General features: G+C 51.3%; 1 protein-coding gene across 3 annotated transcripts in view; it reads right to left on the minus strand.

The window, feature by feature from the left end:
• Positions 1-19922, minus strand: part of Togaram2 (TOG array regulator of axonemal microtubules 2) — a 39716-nt gene extending 19794 nt beyond the window's left edge. The window contains exons 1-13 of one of the 3 annotated variants that reach the window (XM_048353598.1): positions 19895-19922; positions 17940-18053; positions 17783-17785; positions 15721-16005; positions 14254-14465; positions 13380-13570; positions 11327-11373; positions 9636-9799; positions 6556-6706; positions 6187-6351; positions 3617-3770; positions 3035-3143; positions 1750-1985 (exon numbers count right to left, since the gene is read on the minus strand). In XM_048353598.1, the coding sequence (XP_048209555.1) occupies positions 1750-1985; positions 3035-3143; positions 3617-3770; positions 6187-6351; positions 6556-6706; positions 9636-9799; positions 11327-11373; positions 13380-13570; positions 14254-14465; positions 15721-16005; positions 17783-17785; positions 17940-18053; positions 19895-19922 (1859 nt within the window). The remainder of the gene's footprint in view (positions 1-1749; positions 1986-3034; positions 3144-3616; positions 3771-6186; positions 6352-6555; positions 6707-9635; positions 9800-11326; positions 11374-13379; positions 13571-14253; positions 14466-15720; positions 16006-17782; positions 17786-17939; positions 18054-19894) is intronic. The other 2 variants (XM_048353599.1, XM_048353601.1) reach the window with 2 other exon arrangements.
• Between the last annotated feature and the right edge of the window lie 1111 nt (positions 19923-21033).

Genomic DNA, 21033 nt, shown 5'->3' on the forward strand with positions numbered 1-21033 from the left:
GGTAGAGAGGGGCCCTTACAGCACACAGAAATCTATCATGGGAGAGTCCTGACCAGAATGGCTCTGGAAACTATCCTTTGTGGGCTGGGGATCTTGGTGGAAAGAGCAATTCCTTCCTGATCACAGGGCTAATGGTGACCAGTGATCTTGGAAGAGATTGAGAGCAGCTGTGTGAAGACACAAAGTGTTCTCCCAAAGAGACCCTGTGCTCGGGGCCTTCCGGGGCACGCAGCCCTCCTTCCACTCATGTGCTAGCCTGCATCTTTCCTCCACCTAGGAAAGCCCTACTCAATCCCCAGCCCACAGGCAGATGCCCCTACAAGGTGACCTTCTTTGTCCTTGGGAATGGGGACAAGGTCTCCCACTGTTGCCTACCCGATGTTCTGCAGGTCCCAGGGTGAGCCTGACAGAGCAGGGACTCAGCGCAGGTTTGCTAAACTGAATTGGAGAATGTGGCCATTGTAACAGGTAGAACCTGAACTCTGATAAGAGAAACCCACCCGATGCCACCTCTTTCAAGCAGGGCCTCTGTGTTCACAGCCCATTCCACGACAATGACCCCTTTGTCCCCCAGCATCCCATCCGGTGGGACACAGAGGGGTCATTAGAGTTCTCATTACGCAGTGTGGGCCACAGTCCAGCAGCATTGGCATCTGAAGCACCATTTTCATTTTAAAGATCCCAAAAGGATCCCAATGTGTAACCCTGTTCAGGTCAGTCCTTGTTGACACTGATCAATTGCCATGCCCACCCCCCCTCCCCAGGGGTGCCAGGCCCTGTGCTTTCACTCGCTGTCAGCTATCCACTCCACAAGCTACTGTTTCTATCATCACTCTGCAAATGAGGAAACTGAGAGAAAGGGCAGAAATCCAGAAAAGGTACAATTAATTTCTCCCAAGGTAATTCAGCCAAAATAAGGGATCAGTAAATGTGAAAGGCAGGAATTGTTCTCGGCGTTTCTTATACATCAATACACTGACTCCTCATGACGATCTCAGGGGGTCAGCCTCGTTATTATCTCCATGTGACAGGTGAGAAAACAGAGGCTCAGCATAAAGTACCAGAACCCCACGTGGCTCAGGACCGGCTCACCCTTTGGCTACAGGCAGCTGGCAAGTGGAGCAGGCCCTAAAAAAAGCCTTGTCAGGCATCCATTCTATGACTAGCTTCCTGGGGTGGAGCAGTTTTGTACCCTGCAGAATTAAGAACCTGCGCAACGCCTTGGGTTTGATTTTTATTTAAGCAAATCTGACTCCCACGACAGTCCATACCCCACCCTTCCTGGCTCTCCTCAGTGGCCCACATTTCATCAGAAAGAAGCACAGCTCCCCTGGGAGAGACAGGGTCCCCTGGGACACAGCCGAAGCCGCCTCTGCAGCCCAGTCTCTCCATGTTACCATGGCCGCCAAGCAACTCCCGCCTTGGAGCAGAACCATAGCATCTCTCCTCTGCCAGCCCGTTGGGGCTCACTCACCCCATTCTCCCCAGCCTGACCAGGGAAAGGTGGGAAAAGCCCACTGGAAAGCAAAGATTTCCTAACCACAGCTAAATGGGTGAGGCGCTGGCTGAGATGGGTGACCCCACTACAGTCTGACCCGCCCCCCTCAACATCCACAGCTCACTTTCTACTTCCCGCCCATCCTGTCACTTACTCCTATCCTTTTCTTCTTCCTGCCACAACATAGAGCCCCTCTTCCTGCCTCTCCGTGTTGGACCAGTCTCTCCCCCAGACCACAGGCAGCTACGTACTAGACCCCCGCAGAGGTGAGGGCCACCAAGGCTCTGGCCGGGGTCACGTTCTCCACCATGGCACCCAGGGCCCGGTTGGCTGCCCGCTGGATGAACTCGCTGGTGTTCCCCATCTTCTGGAGCAGGCAGCGGGCCACCTCCTCAGCCTCCTGGTCCATGCTCTTTTTCAAAGTCCGGAAAAGGTCTGCTAGGGTGCTGATGGCCAGGCGGGACACCTTGGAGCGGAGGTTTGTGACCTTGGAGAGAGAGAAAGGAGAAGGGCTCTCCAGGACTAGTGGACAAGGGCTCTGAAACCCAAAGACTAGGAACTCCCCAGCCCTGGCACCATCTCCCCACTCACCCCTGCTCCACCCTCTCCCCACACCACGCTGGAAATGGGAAAGCCTGCAGCAGCTCAGAGGCAGCGTCCTATTTAGTGATCACCATAACTATTCATTCCACGGTTATCAGCATCTGGAACTTGTCCTCACTTAGGCTTCAGAGCACAGTTACCAAAAAGGCTCAGTATGATCTTTAAAAACTATTACAGGGAGCCAGGCACTGGTGGCTCATACCTGTAAGTCTAGCTACTCAGAAGGTTGAGATCTGAGGATCATGGTTCAAAGCCAGCCTTGGCAGGAAAGTCCATGAGACTCTTATCTCCAATTAACCACCTGAAAACCAGAAGGTGGTGCTGTGGCTCACGTGGTAGAGCACCAGGCTTGAGCTGAAGAGCTCAGGGACAGTGCCCAGGCCCAGAGTTCAAGCCCCATGAGAGAGAAAGAAAGGAAGGGAGGGAGGGAGGGAGGGAGGGAGGGAGGGAGGGAGGCAGGCAGGCAGGCAAGTGTGAGAGATTGCAAGAAGTAGGCCTATGACCCTCATATTTCATTGAAAAGAGCAGCTACAGAGGAAGGCACAGAGCCACAAGACAGCCAAGCCATGGATCAATATGACGTCTTCTGTGTGGCTACCCCACCCACCCTGCCAGAGCAGCCCATTCCTAAGGGCAGGGCACTTGCTCCTCACATCTCTGACTACCCCTCAGGGACCAGCCCAGGCTGAACCCCAGCCCCATGAAAAGCAGTGTTACAATGGCGTAGAGTTGGGGATCCATCCCAGAACACCCCATTTCTCCTGAGATATTTTGAGCTCAGGGGACAATGCAGGCTGTGACAAATGGAAACCCAAGATTGCAAATGTTCACTATGTTCCAGAGAAGGGGGCCCTCCATGACCTTGAGCAGCTGCACAGGGAATGAGGGGGGGTGTGGGGGCAGAGTGCACAAGCTGTCATGCCGAGGCCTCACCTCCCCTGTCACTGCCAAGGACACATCGTGCAGCCTCCCGGTGAGAAGGACCTCTGGATGGCAGGCTGCCAGGCGCTGGATGCTCACCAGGCCCTTCTCCTTCATCTGCCTGAGAAGCAAGGCCAGGCCTGTCACAGGCGGGTGAGGAGGGAGGAGCCCTCTTCCCTCTGCAGACCAGGGGCCCCTGCATGCAACACCCCACCACCAGCAGCAACAACCACAAGCAGGATGGGATGCCATGGGCTCAGAGGATTCTTGGGAATCCTAACCGCTCAGTGTGAGCCCTCAACTGGCCCACGGCTCTCAGTGCAGGGGTGGGAGCCCATTTCCATGTGTTTATACATGTATATATGTACATGTATGTGTACATAGATGTGAACACACATATGTGCGTGCACACATGCATACACACACCACACACACACACACACGCCTCCTTCCATTGCACCAGAGCCAAGGAGTGGGAAAAGAGGGCATTTTAAGGAACAGGAGCTTTTCTGAACTTCTTCCACCTAGCTTCCCCTCCCCCACTTAGCTCCCCTCCCCCAGGCCCCAGGGTACACAAGGAAGATGTCTCCTCACCAGTCACTGCTGTTGAGGCACTGCAGAGCATCTGTCAGCCCCAGCTCTGGGTTCGAGAAGGGCCTCAACTCCCTAAAAGCTCTGAGATCCATCTCCTCCTCCTCCTCCTCCCATTCGGGAGACCCCAAGGTGAGCACCGCAGGTAAAGAGTTTGCTGCATGCACAGGAAAGACACAACCAGAGGAAATGGTAAGCTTCACCAAGAAGACAGGCATGTCCATAGGTTGCTCCTTCTCACCCATAGTGCCAGGCCTGACCCAGCACAGCCTACCATGAAGAGACAGGGAAAGTGGGGCAGCCAAGCCTAAGCCTTATTCTACCTTTCGTTGACATTCGCTGTTCCTGCCATTGCCAATATTATCATATTATAAACACCCTGATATGATGTCACCTGACAAGGCCTCCTAGGCCTGGGACTTGCCTCTGGTCCTGCCCTGCCTATGGCCAGGGTGAAGCCCAGTAAGTCCTCCAGTGAATGACAGATTTCTCTCACTCAGGTAAGAGTCTCTGATCCACCATCCACGCTCATTGGAGGTTGTCTGAGCAGGGAAGTGTTCTGCTCCAGATGGCTGGAGAAAAGCCAGGACCAGCACAAAGCATTTGACAAGACAGTATCGGTAACCATCCAGATGTGGCCACATGTGCAGGGACTAACAGCAGGCAAAGAAGTGGTTTACAACCAGAGTAGATTTTGCTAGGCTCTCCTCCCTTATGGATAGATGCTAGAGCCATCAAAAGACCCTAGGAGAACTGGAGGGAATTTCAGAGAGCGTGGGAAGCTAGAGGTCTCACCCATAATCCCTCAGCTCCTCCATCGCACAGGAACTCCTCCAGTCCTGAACTCTCCATACCATGCCTCACTTCCTGGCTAGCTCTCCTCCAGGGTGATTTTTTATTAAGGCACACCCAGAGAACCCCATGAGTGGAGAGGTAGCCCTTTATTTAAAACCAAGACACTAAGACTCCTTTTTTTTTTTTGGCCAGTCCTGGGCCTTGAACTCAGGGCCTGAGCACTGTCCCTGGCTTCCTTTTGCTCAAGGCTAGCACTCTGCCACTTGAGCCACAGCGCCACTTCTGGCCGTTTTCTGTATATGTGGTGCTGGGGAATTGAACCCAGGGCCTCATGTATACAAGGCAAGCTCTCTTGCCACTAGGCCATATCCCCAGCCCTAAGACTCCTTTCATAAGACTTTCTTAAGACTTCTTCTCAGCACTACCATAGGTAGCTATTTATAGACAAGCTGGGCACCAGTGGCTCACACCTATAATCCTAGATACATAAAAACCTAGATCTGAGAATCATAGTTCAAAGCCAGCCCAAGGAGAAAAACTCCTCATAAAATTCTTATCTCCAAATAGCCACCAGAAAACTGAAAGTGGTGCTATGGCTCAATGTGGTAGAGGGCTAGCCTTGAGTAAAAGAGCTCAGGGACAGCACCCAGACCCTGAATTCAAGCCCCACGTTCAACCTAAAAATAATAACCATAATAATAATAATAATGATAATAAAACATAGACAGCTTCTGATGTCATGAGCCTGAAGGAGGATCTGTCCATTAAAAAGGGGGGAGGAAAAGGGCAGGGGGAGGAGAAATGCTATCAACATGTCATGAATTGAAAGATTCTAAGATGGGCCCTTGGTGGCTCACATCTATAATCCTAGCTACTCAAGAGGCTGAGATCTGAGGATCACAATCCAAAGCCAGCCCAGGCAGGAAAGTCCGTGAGATTCTTATGTCCAATTAACCACCAGAAAACCAGAAGTGGCACTGTGGCTCAAGTAGTAGAGCACTAACCTTGAGCTCAAGAGTTCAGGGACAGCGCCCAGGCCCAGAATTCAAGCCCCACAAACAACAACAACAAAAAAGACATTCTACTTGATACAATCAAAGAGATAGAACAGACTGAAAAAGGAGATGAGTCCCTATTTACAACATCTAAATTATGCTTTCAGCCACCATCATTGTCTACCAGTCTCACACTAAAACTCTAAATTCTATTATTTCCAGATGTACTTAGTAACAAAAGCTTTTCAGATGAAATCTCAAATTGTTTCCCAGTATACAAAAAAGTGAGGCCACAAAGCAACAATCTGGTAGCACTGTACAGAGCCGCTCCTGGTCCCTTCACCTTCCCTAGGGAACCCAAGTAGGACCTGTGGCTCACCCACTCCCAGTCCCTAGCCAACTCTCCCCAGCCCCAACTATACAAAGACACAGACAGGAGCCCAAGTCTCCCCAGAATCCTCTCTTGCTCTTCCTGATAGTCACGGCTTTTTCCTTGGGTGCTGACGAACAGCACCCTTCTGGTTCCCTGATGACTTCTCTAAGTCATGGGGTACCTGCTGGGCATATCTACCCAGACATTCACAATTCTAGGTGTGACATTCAGGGCTCCCAGCCTCACCCTTGACAGTGAATGGATCCCAGACTTTCTTACCCTAGCCAGGTGACACCCCGACCCCTACTCCCTAGTCTGATATGGGCAGCTGGCAAAAGTAGAGCAGCCAAGGTCCCCTTTGCCATTCCCCAGAGCATCTGGAGGCTACACAGGCATAAATCTGAGCCCACCTGAGGCATGGCGGGCAAAGCTTGGCTCCTGTTTGCTGACAGGGATGCTGGGCAGAGAGGACCGATTGGCTCGCTTCCTCAGGATGACGCCGATGTTGTTTCTGTGGGGGCTGCTCATTCCAGTGGGCACAGACTGGGTCCCGCTTCCCCGCAGGGGGAGAAGGCCTGCAAAGGCAGAGAAAATCCTAGAACTGAGCTGGTCCTGTCTGCTCCTGAACCCAATGTTCTCCTTTGGAAACAGACCCCCCCCCACCAAGACAGTAGACCTGGCTCCCTGTCCATTCTCAGGGAGTGTAGAAGCTGTGGGGAGCCCAGGCGTTAGACAAAAGCTTCCCTAGCCAGCAGGCATCCTCTACTGCACCCCAGTACCTTCCTTCACCAAGGTTCTCCGTGGACCCAGGCTCTGGGAAGCCAGATCTCTCTCCCTCTCTGGCTCCTTCGCCCTCCGGAACAATTCCATCTCCTTCAGCTGCTTCAGTCGCATCTTCTCCTGGGCTGACTTGGAGATGGTGACTTGGACCTGGCATAGGAAAAGGCAGACTCCATTACCCTTAGCAACTCGGCCAGTCTTTCTATGCCTTCATGCATTCAGTCCTCAAATATGTGAGTGCCTCCTACATGCCAATCACTCTCTGGAAGAACAACAACAACAAAAAGTAAATCTGTACCCAAGAGCTTTATGAATGGGGCACAAACAAATCTCTAATGACAGACTATGTGCTCGAAAAAAATTATAACATGGTTTTTGCTTCACATAGGGAGGCCCAGAGAACTGGTTATCATGTTACACACTTGTAATCCCAGCCACTCAGGGAAGCAGAGGCGGGAATATCTTGAGTTCAAGGCCAGCCTGGGAAAAGTTAATGAGACTTTAGCAAAATGGAAATTAAAAACAAATACCAAATAGGTATGGCCTAAGAGGCAGAGCACTTGCCTAGCATGCATGAGTCCCTATAGGGGTTCACTGCCTAGGAACATACACACACACACACACACACACACACACACACACACACACACACACACACACAGAGGGAAAGCAGAAGGAGGAGAAAGAGTAGGAAGAAGCAGAGAAAATGGAGGAAGAAGTGTAGGAGAAAGAGAAAAAGGAGAGGGAGAAGGAGAAGAAGGAAGAGGAGAAGGAGAAGTGGGAGAAAGGTGAAGGGAGGATAAGAAAGAGGAAGAGAAGGAAAAGAGAAGGCAGAGGGAGGTAGCCTCGAGGGACTGCTTTAGAGTGGGTTTTCAGTGGAGATCTAGCTGTCAGCATTCTGAGTCAAAGCAGGGAACCGGTCAGGAGATGGTAAACGCCATGCCACATTAGGTCTCTATAAAAGGACACTGAAGGGGCTGGGGATATAGCCTAGTGGCAAGAGTGCCTGCCTCGGATACACGAGGCCCTAGGTTCGATTCCCCAACACCACATATACAGAAAACGGCCAGAAGCTGCGCTGTGGCTCAAGTGGCAGAGTGCTAGCCTTGAGCAGGAAGAAGCCAGGGACAGTGCTCAGGCCCTGAGTCCAAGGCCCAGGACTGGCCAAAAAAAAAAAAGGACACTGGAGGCCGTGTCAGGCTTTGAGCTAGAGAAGTGAACACAATTTGTCTTCCATTTGGAACTGGCTTCTCCAAAGGTTGTTTGATTTTATTTAAGTAACCTATTGTGAGGTAGTTTCAGACTTATAAAAAAGTTGTAAAAATAGAATCAACGTATACTCTTCACCCAGCTTCCTGCAGTGAGGAAGCTATGTGACCATAGAACACTTTGTAATGATTATTTTGGCTGCTTCATGGAAGAGTCTAGAACAGGTTGGAGCATGGACAGCCCTTAGGAAACCACAGGACCCAGGAGCAAGAGGGAGGGAGGAAAGCCGGTCAGGATGCTAGAACTGGTGGGGAGGAGCCATATTTCAAAAGTAGGGCTAATTTTGCTGAGATAGAAGATGTAGAATGCCAAGGAGAGGCTCAAGATTAGGGGCGTGATTGGCTGGAAGGCTGGAGCTGCCTTTGGGGTCCCATTCACTGTGTGAAGACCCTGAAGGAAAAAGAAGCTGGGTGAGGTGAGGATTCAGGAATTGAGATTTAGTCATTATAGTTCTGAAATGTAATTAGATGTCTGAGTGAAGATGTTGACTAGCAGGAAATAGGTGAGTCTGGAGGTCAGGGGAAGGTTGGGAGTGCTGAGCCTAGAGATCATACTTGACATCACTGACTGGAGGACTTCCTAGGGCTGATTCAATAAGCCAGAGGACCAGCCCCTGGGGAAGTTGGTATCTGAAGGGCAGGAAGATGAGGAGGAGACCCCAGAGGAAGGAAGAAGCTGCCTTTCATGGAGACAGAGCACCAAGAAAGAGCTTCCCCTTGTCCCTATCCCTAGACAGAGAATTCAAGAAGGGCACATGCCAGATTTGTCAAAAGCAGCTTCTGGGACATTGGGTTCATGAAGGTCATTGATGACCTCCATGGGGTAATAGGAACCAATGCCAGACCGCACTGCTCTTGGGAGAGAATAGGAAGGATTTGTCATGCTAACATGAAAAATGGAACAGAAAGCAAATGGAGGGAAGATCCAGTTGCTGCAAGCCAGCAATCATGATGAAGTCAGGGCGATGGATGGATGGAGCCAGAGAAATAGGAGATGGTGGTGATCAGATGGAATCTTGGAATTGGGATGGTGTGGGATTGGGGAATTATTTGTAATAGCAAGCTCTGTGCGATGACAATGAAGTGAGTACTGAGGTGAGCTGGAGCATGAAGTCCATTCTGGTGCGTGGGACTATTACAACAATTCATCCACTGCTGCCTGCACTAAGTAATGCTGGTCCTTACCTTAACCCAGAATCCCCATTTCTAACATGCGCCTGAGGCAGGCCTTCAAGATCTGTCTACTGAGATGAGCTAAGTGACTCACCAAGTTGTACTAAGTGCATCCTACACAGGGAAGAGAAGCCACCCCCACAAGGTCATCTTAGAAGTACAATGTATTTATCAGCCTGTCAAGCACAGTTTGGCCAACAGCTCGGAGTCAGCTGCCTCTCCGTTGCTATCTTGGGGGTTAGTTCAGGTTACTCATTGTGGTTCACCTAAGCCCTCCAGCCTCTCCACCAGTATCCTGCTTCCCTCTAACCCATGTATGACCTTCTTCTGTCCTTCCACCACCCACACTACTCCTAAGCAACCCCCTGTATCTTCTCTGCAACTAGTCCCCATTCCACGCTAACCCTGCCCCTGCTTCCCTTCCTCTCCACAGCCTAAGTGCTCAGGGCAGCTGCTTAAGCTCTTCCTGGATCTGCCCCAGTTCCCACCAGCTGGGATCCTCACATTTGGGAACATGCTTTGTTCATTTATTCCTCCTCTTCCTCCTCCTCCTCTTCCTCCTCCTCCTCCTCCTCCTCCTCCTCCTCCTCCTCCTCCTCCTCCTCTCCCTACCCCCCCTCAGCTCACTTCCCAGATACCTTAGAGCTGATCTCCTTCTGGTCCTCTTCTTTCCACAAGGGGTGGGCTTCTTTGGCATGGCGGAAGGAGAATGCTGTCAGCATAGTAGACGGTGATGAAGCCAGGGACTTCTCAGAGGCTACTGAAGACTTGTCTCTCATAGGTGGGGCCAGCGGTTTTGGCTCTGGGGAGTCAAGAGAAAGGATGGGACTGAGGAGAGTCAACACCCAGGGCAGCTCCTGAGCTGACCTGTGGCTGGCAGGACTTGACTGGCCAAGCACTCCACAGAGTGGTATTGGCAAGGCTGCTAAGGACCACATCATACTCCCTTCATCCATCCATCTAGTCATTCATTCATTCACTCATTCAGCAAGCAAGCATTGCGTAGCTTATTCTAAACGGAGGGAGTGGCTGGGCAGGAAGATGGAAATTCCCACTGTCCTGCCAGCCATTTTCTACCACCCTAGCCATGTCATCTTAGCTACTCAGGAGGCTAAGGTGCAAGAATCATGGTTCAAAGCCAGCCTGAGAAGGAAAGTCCATGAGACTCTTATCTCTGATTAACCACCAAAAAGCCAGAAGTAGTCAAGTGGTAGAGTGTTAGCCTTGAGCAAAAAAAATGTTAAGGGGCAGTACCCAGGCCCTGAGTTCAAGCCCCAGGACTGATGGACACACACACATACACACACACACACACACACACACACACATACCAAAAGGCAGGGCAGAGGGTACACTGGCCTGGGAAAGGTCTGCAGGAATGCCATGAGATTTGGGGCAGCCTTCAGCTGTAGTAACCCCATGACCTTCTGCTGTGCTTTAGATGAGTTAGATGTATTGAGCTATGTCAACCCCAGCTACAGCCGTGTAAGTCAGGAGTGACCGAGAGTCCTCTAAGGACTTTTTCATATTTTCTCCCTCCCTTCAACCTCTAAGGGACCCCAGGAAAGCCTCATCTGAGAAGTCTGCCCCACCCACAGTGACAGGGCCTCTGGGCCCAAATATCCAAGCCAATAAACACAATAAGCACATCAAAGAAATCTGGGGCACCACAAGATCACCCTGCACACACAGACCCGCTGGGGAGCAGGGGAGAAGCCCCACCCTCGGGGCGCCTGGCCAGGCCGGCCTCTGGGGCCTCTTGGGGAAGCAGCCCTCACTCCCAGCAGCTGCACCCGCTGCTGAGCCGATTGGCAGGGACCTGCCAGGAAGCTGATTGTCCTCCTGCCCTTCACCACAGCAGCTGCTGCCCACGGCCTGGGCTCAGAGCACCCCCTCACAAGGCCTGCTTCCCCTGCCCCACATACGGCTGGATTCCATTCCTGCTGTCAGCCTCTCCATAGGACTCGGTCATCCTCCCTTCCTCCTCCCCTCCTCCCTGTTGTACCCTGTGGGATAGGCTTTTGCTTCGCTCTCTAGTAAGAGCAAGTCTGTTTTCTTAAACCCAAGCAAGGAGCCATTGCTCAGTTTGTCAAGAGGCTCCACTCTGAAGCCATGAGGCCCAAGTGCAAATCTGAAGCTCACAGTGTCTCATTTGCCAAATCAGGAGCACGCCATCACCCTTGCATGAACTGTCTTGAGCTATAGGACCTGGTATCAACCTGGCTGGCTTGGCAGGCACCAATAATCACTGCTTCTATTCCTACCCTTGACCCAGGCCTGCTGCTCAGGCCACAGATTCAAAACAAGGCGAATTATGGAGAATACACACCTAGAGATTTAGAGGTCTTCTCCTGAGGCCCGCTCTCCGGAACCAATCTTAAAGGAATGGGGAGAAAACAACTCGATGAGAGACAGTAAGGCAGAGATGATGGGATAAGGCGCCTTGGGTTCCGGGAGGGGCAACTGTGTGACAGGGAACATGAGGGACGGACGAGGCTAGCATCCAGGTCAAAGCAGGAGAGGAAGCTCCTTCCACAAACACACACTTGGCTGAGTGGCTGCTAGTCCAGGCTAGGCTGGGGGTTCAGCTCTTTGCTGGCTGGGCAGCCATCCCTTCTTGGGGCAGCAGCCTCCTCATGGAAACTGTCCCTAGAGGAAAATTCTGCCCCTGTGTGGCCACCGGGCCAGTGCAGCTAGGAGGGTAAATCATCCCACAGTTCAGACAGGGCTGAGCTCAAGTTCCCTGAGGGAGCACAGAGACTTCTTCCCTCTTCCAACCTCTAGTGGAACAGAGAGGGCTTGGTAAGTCCCCACTGGTTAAAAGCTATGTCCTGATCACACACGGTAAAAGAAGATGGGGATATTCATAACACTGGTTTTCATTGTTACTTTTTTAAATTAGTATCCAGTAATAGTATAAGGGGGTTTCATTGTAATAGTTGACTTCCTTTTTTTGTTGGTTATAGGGCTTGAACTCAGGGCCTGGGCACTGTCCCTGAGCTCTTTTCTCAAGGCTAGTGCTCTATCACTTTGAGTCACAGCTCTACTTCCAGTTTCTGATGGTTCGCTGGAGATAAAAGTCTCATGGGCTCAGGCCTGAGCCCCCTGAGTAGTTGGGATTACAGGCATGAGTTATCAGCACCGAGCGCATTGTAACTTTCTAAATGTAAAGCACCACCTACTCATTCAACAGATACATACAAAGGCCTACTATGGACAGATCATTCCTGTCCATCTACTATGCACCCTGTTAAGACACTGGGAATAGAGCACCCATATAATGGAAATGAGGACAAGTAGAGGGGGATGAGCAGAGGCTACAAGGCTCTGGGGCTTCCTTGCATTTTTGTTGTAAGAAAGACCAAAAGGGATATGAAATCCAGCATACTCAAAATGAGTCAAATTGATGCTGGCCTTAAAGACCAGGACAAACACCTACAACTTAATGACAACTTGATGGAAATAAGGAGATCTTGGGCAGCAGGGATGGGGTGGGGGTAAAGCACAGAGCGCCCAGAGAAAACAAGGCTGGTCCTGCAGTGAACCTCAGGAGTAGCCAGATTTACACCATCGGTGCAGAGAGCCTGCGGGAGACTGCGTGGAAGGCCCAGAAGCAGGAACTAAGTGTGCAAGGAGACAAGTCCAAAACTCAACAATACAAAGGAAGCAAAAAGTCACAAGTAATGATATGGAGCCAGGTACTGGGGGCACCGGCTACAAGCCCAGAAACTCAAGAGGCTGAAGATTGCAGTTCAAAGCCAGTCCAGACAGAAAAACCCACAACACTCTTATTTCCAATTAATTATGGTTTAAAAAATCATTTCCAATTAGTTTTGGTTTTTAAAAAAATTGCCAGAAGTAGAGCTGTGGCTCAAGTGGTAGAGTGCTATCCTTGAGCAAAACAAGCTCAAGGACAGCTCCCAGACCCTGAGTTGACACCCCAAGACCAGTACATTCACACACACACACACACATGAAAAGAGAATAAAAAAATAATTTAAGAATGTTGTGACTACACAGGCACAGATGTGCAACCATGACTGTGTTTTCAGTATTCACCAACAAAGAAATTCGCAATAATAATGAAGTGCTTCCATCAGACTTGATCACATTCTAAGATAATTTTAAGGTTCTAAGGTAATTTTTTTCCTCACTACAGCAAGCATATACAATAAGAAACGATAGCAGAGAATGATGGAATGTTGACCCAGAAGCAATTCTGTGGTTTCCCTACCTCCGAGGCTGATGGGTAGAAGACCTTCCTCCTCACACCCAGTGTCTCTAGCATGGAGGCTCAGCCACAGAGAGCCTTGAATGGATCTTGGGGATTGGAAGAGAGAAAGATTCATAAGGTAGCCTTTCCCATGTGTGGGGGCTCTTACCGTGCAGGGGGGGCCATTAGTCCTTTGAGGTCATCCTGGCCTGACAGCAAGGAACTGGGCGTGGAGCCAGGCCTACAGGAGGGGGGCGCTGTCTGTGTTTCAGCCTTGGGGATCGGCGGGATCACCAGGCTGCCCAGAGACTTGTGCATCTTCTCGTCTTTGCAGTGCAGATACTGTTGGGAAACCTGCACCTGGAAGCAGAAGGGTTCTGGTCCAGGAAAGCATCCCGTGCTAGATGCTCCACACCCAGGCACGTCACAGAGGACACCCCCTCCACCAGGAAGTGTGCCCTGGTTTCCCTTTGCAGCCATCCAAACCTGGATCCCCAAGAAAGCTCCTGGCTCCCTCAATAGTCAGGTGAGATGCCTAAAAGCTTTGTGAGAAATTACTATCTGGATTGTTTTTTGTCTTTTCATTTCAGAAAAAGCCTAGAACATCAAAACTGGAAATACCTGACCCAAAGCTCTATTTGTATAGGAGTACAAAAGGGGACCCAGAATGGGTAGTGAGAGGCAGAGCAGAAATCAGGACCCACATCTGAGTCCTATCCTGGCATTCTTTCCCCTCTGCTGTGTTCACTCACTGGCCTATAGAGGAGGGGGCCAGGAAGCAGAAGGAAACCGGCAGCATTGAGACCAGAGAAGGTCTAGGGACATCCGTTCATGACAGCCAGTCTCTGCACCGCCTGGGGCCACCACCCAGGACTCCCAACTACCATGCAGGAGGAGGTGAAGGCCATGAGCCCCTCCTAATGCCATCCCACCCTCTAGGGAAGTTTCTGGACCCTTAAAGACATGCCCAGGGCATGAGAACAAGGACTGGTAAAGGATGGAAAGGCAGAAGATGGAGACCTGGAGCCGTAGAAGGGCCTTACCTGCTGAGTTCCGGCTCTCAGCTCCTGGGGCCCCTGCCTGCTCCTGGGAGGGTCCAGTTCCTTCTCCTTGGCTCCGCTGGCCTCGGGGGTGGTGGGGATGCTCTGGATGGGAGGCATGGGCCTGGGCGCCCTCAGCATCCTCTGAGAGGTGGTACGGGGGACCGTGCTCCTCAGAGGAACTCCTCGGGGGCCTCCAATGGGATCCAGAGAAACTATGATGTATGGGGGTAAGTGAGGAGCTAGCTCAAGAAAAAATGGGGAGCAGAGGAGGATCCGCACACTAACTAGGGGAAAGCTGAAATATCCCAAAGGAGGGTCCAATGATGAGCTGTGGGGTCCCCAGCCCTACAACCAGAAGGGCACTGAGCAAGCAGGACTGAGCCTCCTTTCCCATTCCTATAGAATTTTCTGGAACTGCCAATTGAAGTCAGGCACCAATGGCTCACACCAGTAATCCTAATTACTTAGGAGTCTAAGATCTGAGGATAGAGGTATGGAGCCACCCTAGGAAGACAAATCAAAGAGACTCTTATCTCCAATTAACCAGCAAAAAGCCAGACACAAAAGTGTGGCTCAAATGATAGAGCTCCATCTTTGAGAAAAAAGCTAAAGGAAAGTGCCCTGGCCCTGAGTTCAAGCTCTAGTCCTGGAACAAAATAATTAATAATAAGATAAAATAAACTAAATGGAATGAAATAAAATTCAGAGGCAGTGTAAGCATGAAAGGAGATAAAGTCAGCGTGAGGTTCAGCGGAAGGACCGCGGGCTCTGGTTCCGGATAGAAGCTGTGTGACCCCGCACTCCTTCATCAAATACGATATCCACAAAGACCGTGCCAGGCATAGCAGCGCCCACCTGTAAGCACAGGTGCCAGGAGGCAGAGGCAAGAGGGTCTCGAGATGAAGGTTAAACAACATAAGTAAGACCCTAACCCAGAAAATGAAATGCAAAAGCAAAAGAGCTAGAAAGATGGCTCACGTGGTAGAGTCTACACTTAGCTTATGTAAGGCCCTGGGGTTCGATCCCAGCACCACACCAAAAAACAAACAAAACAAAAATCAAGGGCACCATTATTACACCATTACAAATACTGCCTGTCGGCTTGTGCTCAGCACATGACAAATCCATTCCTTCTGCTTCCCCGTTTCTTTATAGTTATTGATGTGGGGTGCAGCTCTCTCAAACCCTCTAACACAGCCTAAAAGTTAGACCACCACACTTCTAGCTTTTCTGCTGGTACTTTATGTGCCCGGGCGACACCCTTACAGCCTCCTGTGCCACCCTGATTACATAGCAGCACCCTGTGGAAGCTTGGTGAGCACCCACCAACCAACCCCACTGTGCCTCCTGAAAGTCATCTGATCCTCACAGCCTGGGTGGCCTGGGACCACTGGCCCTGGGGGGGGGGGGGGGGTCACTGACCCTGGTGGGGAGGGGGGGCGGTGGAGTGGCAAGGCCAAGGCTCACCTCGAGAAGATGCCGCCATGCCCTCTGACAGCCTCCTCTTCTTGAGCTTCTCCTTGATCTGCATGGTGTCCTGGGCCATGCTATTAGCCTCCGACTCCATCGAGAGGACGGGCACCCGGGGATGAAGCCCCAAAGGCAGAGCACCCAGGGTCCTGGGGTGGCCATTCCTGGCCTGCCAGCTCTTCAGAGGGGTGTCCAGTTTAAGGCTTCCTGCGTCCCCATGTCCACTCAAGAGCTGTGATGGTGCCTCACTGCTCAGCAGAACACTCTGCACCGGCTGGAGGGCTGACATGTGGAATTTGGGCTGGTTAATTGGATATAAGAGTCTCACAGACCTTCCTGCCCGGGCTGGCTTCAAACCTCAATCTTCTGATCTCAGCTTCTTGAGTAGTAGATTACAGGAGATTACAGGCATATGCCACTAGCATTTGGCTCTTCAACCATATTTTATAGGCACCTATAAAGCCCAGCACTGGCAGCTCAGGCCTGTAATCCTAGCTGAGATCTCAGGAGGCTGAGGTCTGAGGATTATGGTTCAAAGCCAACCCAGGCAAGAAAGTCCATGAGACTCTAATCTCCAGTGAGCCACCCAAAAACTGAAAGTGGCGCTGTGGCTCAAAGTGGTAGAGCACTATCCTTGAGCAAAAAGAGCTCAGTGACAATGCCCAGGCCCCAGGTTCACGCCTCACAACTGACAAAAAAATAAAAATAAAAAATTTAAATTAAAAAAATAGGCACCTTCAAGACTCTGTTAGTGGATGACAGACCTGTGTAAGGAATAGTCTTTATCATTAATTGATGTGTGATCTATTCAAAACATAAGATGCACCCATACTTCTAGGTAAATATGATATGTACTAAATGATAGAAACAAAATGCTTGGTGAGGTTAGAGCACTGGAGGATGATGTGGAAGGCCTCAATGAAGGGGTGGGTTCGAACCCCCAGCTCTTCTTAGAAGGCCTTGACCTAAGCCGTGAGACCTTGGTGCCCTGTCCACAGATACTGGACTGCACCTGGCACGTGAGCCAAGCAGATCTGTAACAGCCATAGGCTTCGAGGGCTTCTTTGCCTGGGGGCAAAGAGGAAACCAGAGCCCATAGCTCTGTGCATATGACCACATAAAATGATGCGTAGTGAAATGAGCTCCAATAAATGGAAACAAGAAGTTTTTCATTTTAGTCTGGGGGGACTTTTTTTGCCACTGTTTTTTATTTCTGCACCTTCTTGTCTTGTAAGTAGGTTTGTTTTATTTGGGGGAGAAGAAGGGGAAGCATAGAAATGGTAAGGCAAAGGGGGAACTGTTTCAGCAGTGATACTCACTAGACACTCTATTGAAAATGAACTCTACAACTTGGAGGGAAGAGGGGAGAAAATGAGTGCAGAGGTAACACTGTTCAAAAAGAAAGGTACTCGATGCCTGACTTATGTAACTGTAACCCTTGTGTACATCAGCTTTACAATAAAAATTTTTAAGTGAAACAAAGAAAGAAATTAAGAAAGGGAGGAGGGAGGGAGGGAGGGAGGGAGGGAGGGAGGGAGGGAGGGAGGGAGGGAAGGAGGGAGGGAGGGAGGGAAGGAGGGAGGGAAGAAGGAAGGAAGGAAGGAAGGAAGGAAGGAAGGAAGGAAGGAAGGAAGGAAGGAAGGAAGGAAGGAAGGAAGGAAGGAAGGAAGGAACCGGAGCCATAGCTTCTCCCTCCAGTGCGATGGCAAAGGACCACCTGCAGCTGGCAGCCAGACAGAGCAGAAGTTCCAGGACCAAGTGGCAGAGAAGCTGAGTGCAGTCCGGACAAAGTGCCACCAAGGGACTGCCTGTGCTGGCATTGTCCACCTCTTACCAGCCCCATAGCCTGTTTCTCCTGAATCCCAAGGTGCAGTCCTGGCCTACCTGGGGCATGTGGGCTCCCCCTGCCCAGACTCACAGGAGAGCCAGGAAATGCTGGAGACCTATTTCTGGGATGTCCCTGTGTAGACCTCCCCATGAGGCACACAGCTTAAAGACCATGCTTTAAGCAGGGACCACAATAAAAACAATGGTAGCTTGAGAATGCCAACATCCAGACATCCTCCTATCCCCATCCAGGCTGGGTTCAAGCTCTGCCCCGTGGTCAGCTGCCAGGGGAGCCCCTCATTCCCTGCCAAAGTCTTCAGAGAGGCCACCAGGGCCTTCCCTGGCTATTCGGTGTGGCTGAGTCACCAGGCCGGGTCCTCCCATTTTACCTTCACCATAAGCTGGCAGGCTGGAGTTGACGTTTGCAGGTGGGGGCACTCGGGGCCCAGCACTGCTCCGGGGGACACTTCCGCAGTACACAGCCACTGGAGCCAGAACCTTAGCTGGGGACAGAAGCACAGGGATCCATGCATTCCCTAAAGCCAGCACTAGGGTACAGAGAGCCTGGCCCAGCCCCCATAGCAGAGCAGAGCCTGGCCCAGCCCCCATAGACCAGGAGGTACCAGGCAGACAGGCTGCTGCCATGTCCACCGGCTTCTACCAACCCTGCTGACCCAGCCTTCGGCCAGCACCCTCTCCCTCCTCACCCTCTGCCTGCCTTTCCTTCTGCCTGAGTTCTCCCTCCTGGCTTTGTGTCAACCCCCAAAGTGTGTCAGTCTCCTTCATGCGCTCCCCTCCTTCCTCACCCACCAGTGCGAATGTGGCCGTGTACAGCACAGCCTTTGCTGCTCACTGCTGTCAAGGGGGTACTTCCTCCCAGCCACCTGCAGCAGGAGCCCCCTAACTGGAGAGGCTCCAAAGCCCTAACTGCAGAATACCCCATTTCCTGGCTCCCCAGCCCCCTTTTCGGAACTCCTTGAGTTTCTGTCTTCCCTCCAAGTCTCCTGAATCAGCAGATGGCATCTTTTACCACCTCATGCTCCATTAGCCCCTGTTCTGGGGAGGAGCTCGGGTCTCCAAGCCCTTCCATGATGTGGGAGCCTGGCGGACCCAACCCCCAAGGAGATTGGAAGTCCAGTGGTGAATGGCAATGAGAAACAAGCAGTGACAGCCTGGGACTGTGAGCCCTGGTCAAGGACAGGGGGCCGGGAAGGCTTCCCAGACAGGGAGACTGTTAGGCTGAGACCAGAGCAGGATCCAGGAAAAGAGGAGGGAGAAGCACAACTAATAAACAGGGTCCTTTAGGAAGCCTTCTCCTGGTCCAGTGTGGTAGTTCACACCTACAGTCTCAGCTCCTCAGGAGACAGAGGTAGGAGAATCATGGTCAGGCAAAAAGCAAGACCCTACCTGAAAAATAAAGCAAAAAGGGCTAGGGGTATGGCTCAAGTAATAGAACACTTGCCAGCAAGTATGAGGCTATCCCAGTAACTCAAAAAATGAATGGATGGATGGATGGATGGATGGATGGATGGATGGATGGATGGATAGATAATAAAGTATTAAAACAAATAAAAATTTGAGGAAGGAAGGAAGGAAGAAGGGAAGGAGGGAGGGAGGGAAGGTTTCCTGCATACCCCAGCACCAAGCAGTCCTTCACCTGACATTCCTCCACAGCCTCTCACCCTCTGTCCTACCCTCAGTACTTGCTACTCGTTAGGCACTTAGCAAATGTTGGTGCTGTACCCTTGTGGCTCAGCCCTTCCCAAGCGTGTCTTGGGACCATCCATGGGCCCCTAACCTACCACCCACTGAAGCCCCTACACAGGTGGGGGGCCCCCATCCCTCCAGCTGGAGGGCCCTGAGATCAGGTCCCAGGAGTCCCTGTGAGGCCTTGAGGACCGAAGCTAAACCTCTCTGGACCTCAGTTCCCACATGAGCAAAACAGAGTAGCCAGGCCACACATAATAATAAGAGCTCAGCCATCCTGGTTCTCTAACTTCCTTCCAGAGATCACCTGGCCCCTCCAGGGTTAAGGAGCTCTGCCCCAATAAAGAGCATATCTGAGCAAGGACAGATCCCCTCTATATCCAGAGGAAATCAAGGCTCTCCATCCACTGCTGTTCACAGCACAGGCTCCTACTGCAGCCAGCTGAGAAGAGAGGAGAGGCTCAGATGGGAGTCCCCCAAAACACACTGAGCCTCTGTGGGCCTGCCATCTGCCAGCCAGCCAGCCAGGGGAGCAGGGAGGACCAGCATCAACCCATGGAGAGCATGGGCTGCTTCTCCCGGGCAGAGCATGACAAGGAAGCTGAAGCATTCAAGGTAATACCACCTATGTCCTCACCTGGAGGGACGCCATCACGCGTGCCCATGCCCCAGCTAGAGAAGGTGCCTGTGAGGCGGTCTGGAGGTAACAGCTACTCCCAGGCCGTGAGTGCAGGCCGCAGGGATCCAGAGGGCACTGACCTGTGACATCCAGGGACCTGTAGAGGTAGAACAAGGAATGAACTCTTTTGTATAGTACTAGGACTTGAACTCAGGGCCTGAGTGCTGTCCCTTCCCTTTTATGATGCTCAAGGCTGATGCCACATCTCCAGTTCCTGCTGCTTAATTGGAGAGACAAGTCTCACAGACTTTCTTGATGAGCTGGCTTCAAACCACAGTTCTCAGATCTCAGCCTCCTGAGTAGCTAAGATTATAGCTGTGAGCCACCAGCCACTGGGTTAGAAATGAACTGTTTTGGGCTGGGAATATAACCTAGTGGCAAGAGTGCTTGACTCGTATACATGTAGCCCTGGGTTCGATTCCCCAGCACCACATATATAGAAAATGGCCAGAAGTGGCGCTGTGGCTGAAGTGGCAGAGTGCTAGCCTTGAGCAAAGAGAAGCCAGGGACGGTGCTCAGGCCCTGAGTCCAAGGCCCAGAACTGGCAAAAAAAAAAAAAAAAAAAAAAAAATGAACTGTTTTAAGTCACTTCCCAACCATCCACCACAGACACAGCCCACCTGTAGTGAGGGCATCTACCAGTCAATGCAAGTAATCCAGGTGTCTTTTTATGACCTTCAGTCTCAGACACTTCAAGGTTTCCAAGCCCAAAGACTACTGGGCTCCCAGAGAAGAGTCCATTATGAAGAATGTCATCAAAACTCAATCATGGGGCTGGGGATATGGTCTAGTGGCAAGAGTGCTTGCCTCTTATACATGAGGCCCTGGGTTCAATTCCCCAGCACCACATATACAGAAAATGGCCAGAAGTGGCGCTGTGGCTCAAGTGGCAGAGTGCTAGCCTTGAACAAAAAGAAGCCAGGGACAGTGTTCAGGCCCTGAGTCCAGGCCCTAGGACTGGCAAAAAAAAAAACAAAACCTCAATCATGGGTTGGGGATATGGCCTAGTGGCAAGAGCACTTGCCTCATATACATGAAGCCCTGGGTTCAATTCCCCAGCACCACATATATAGAAAACAGCCACAAGTGGCGCTGTG

Source organism: Perognathus longimembris, chromosome 8, assembly GCF_023159225.1.
Source record: "Perognathus longimembris pacificus isolate PPM17 chromosome 8, ASM2315922v1, whole genome shotgun sequence".
NCBI lineage: Eukaryota > Metazoa > Chordata > Mammalia > Rodentia > Heteromyidae > Perognathus > Perognathus longimembris.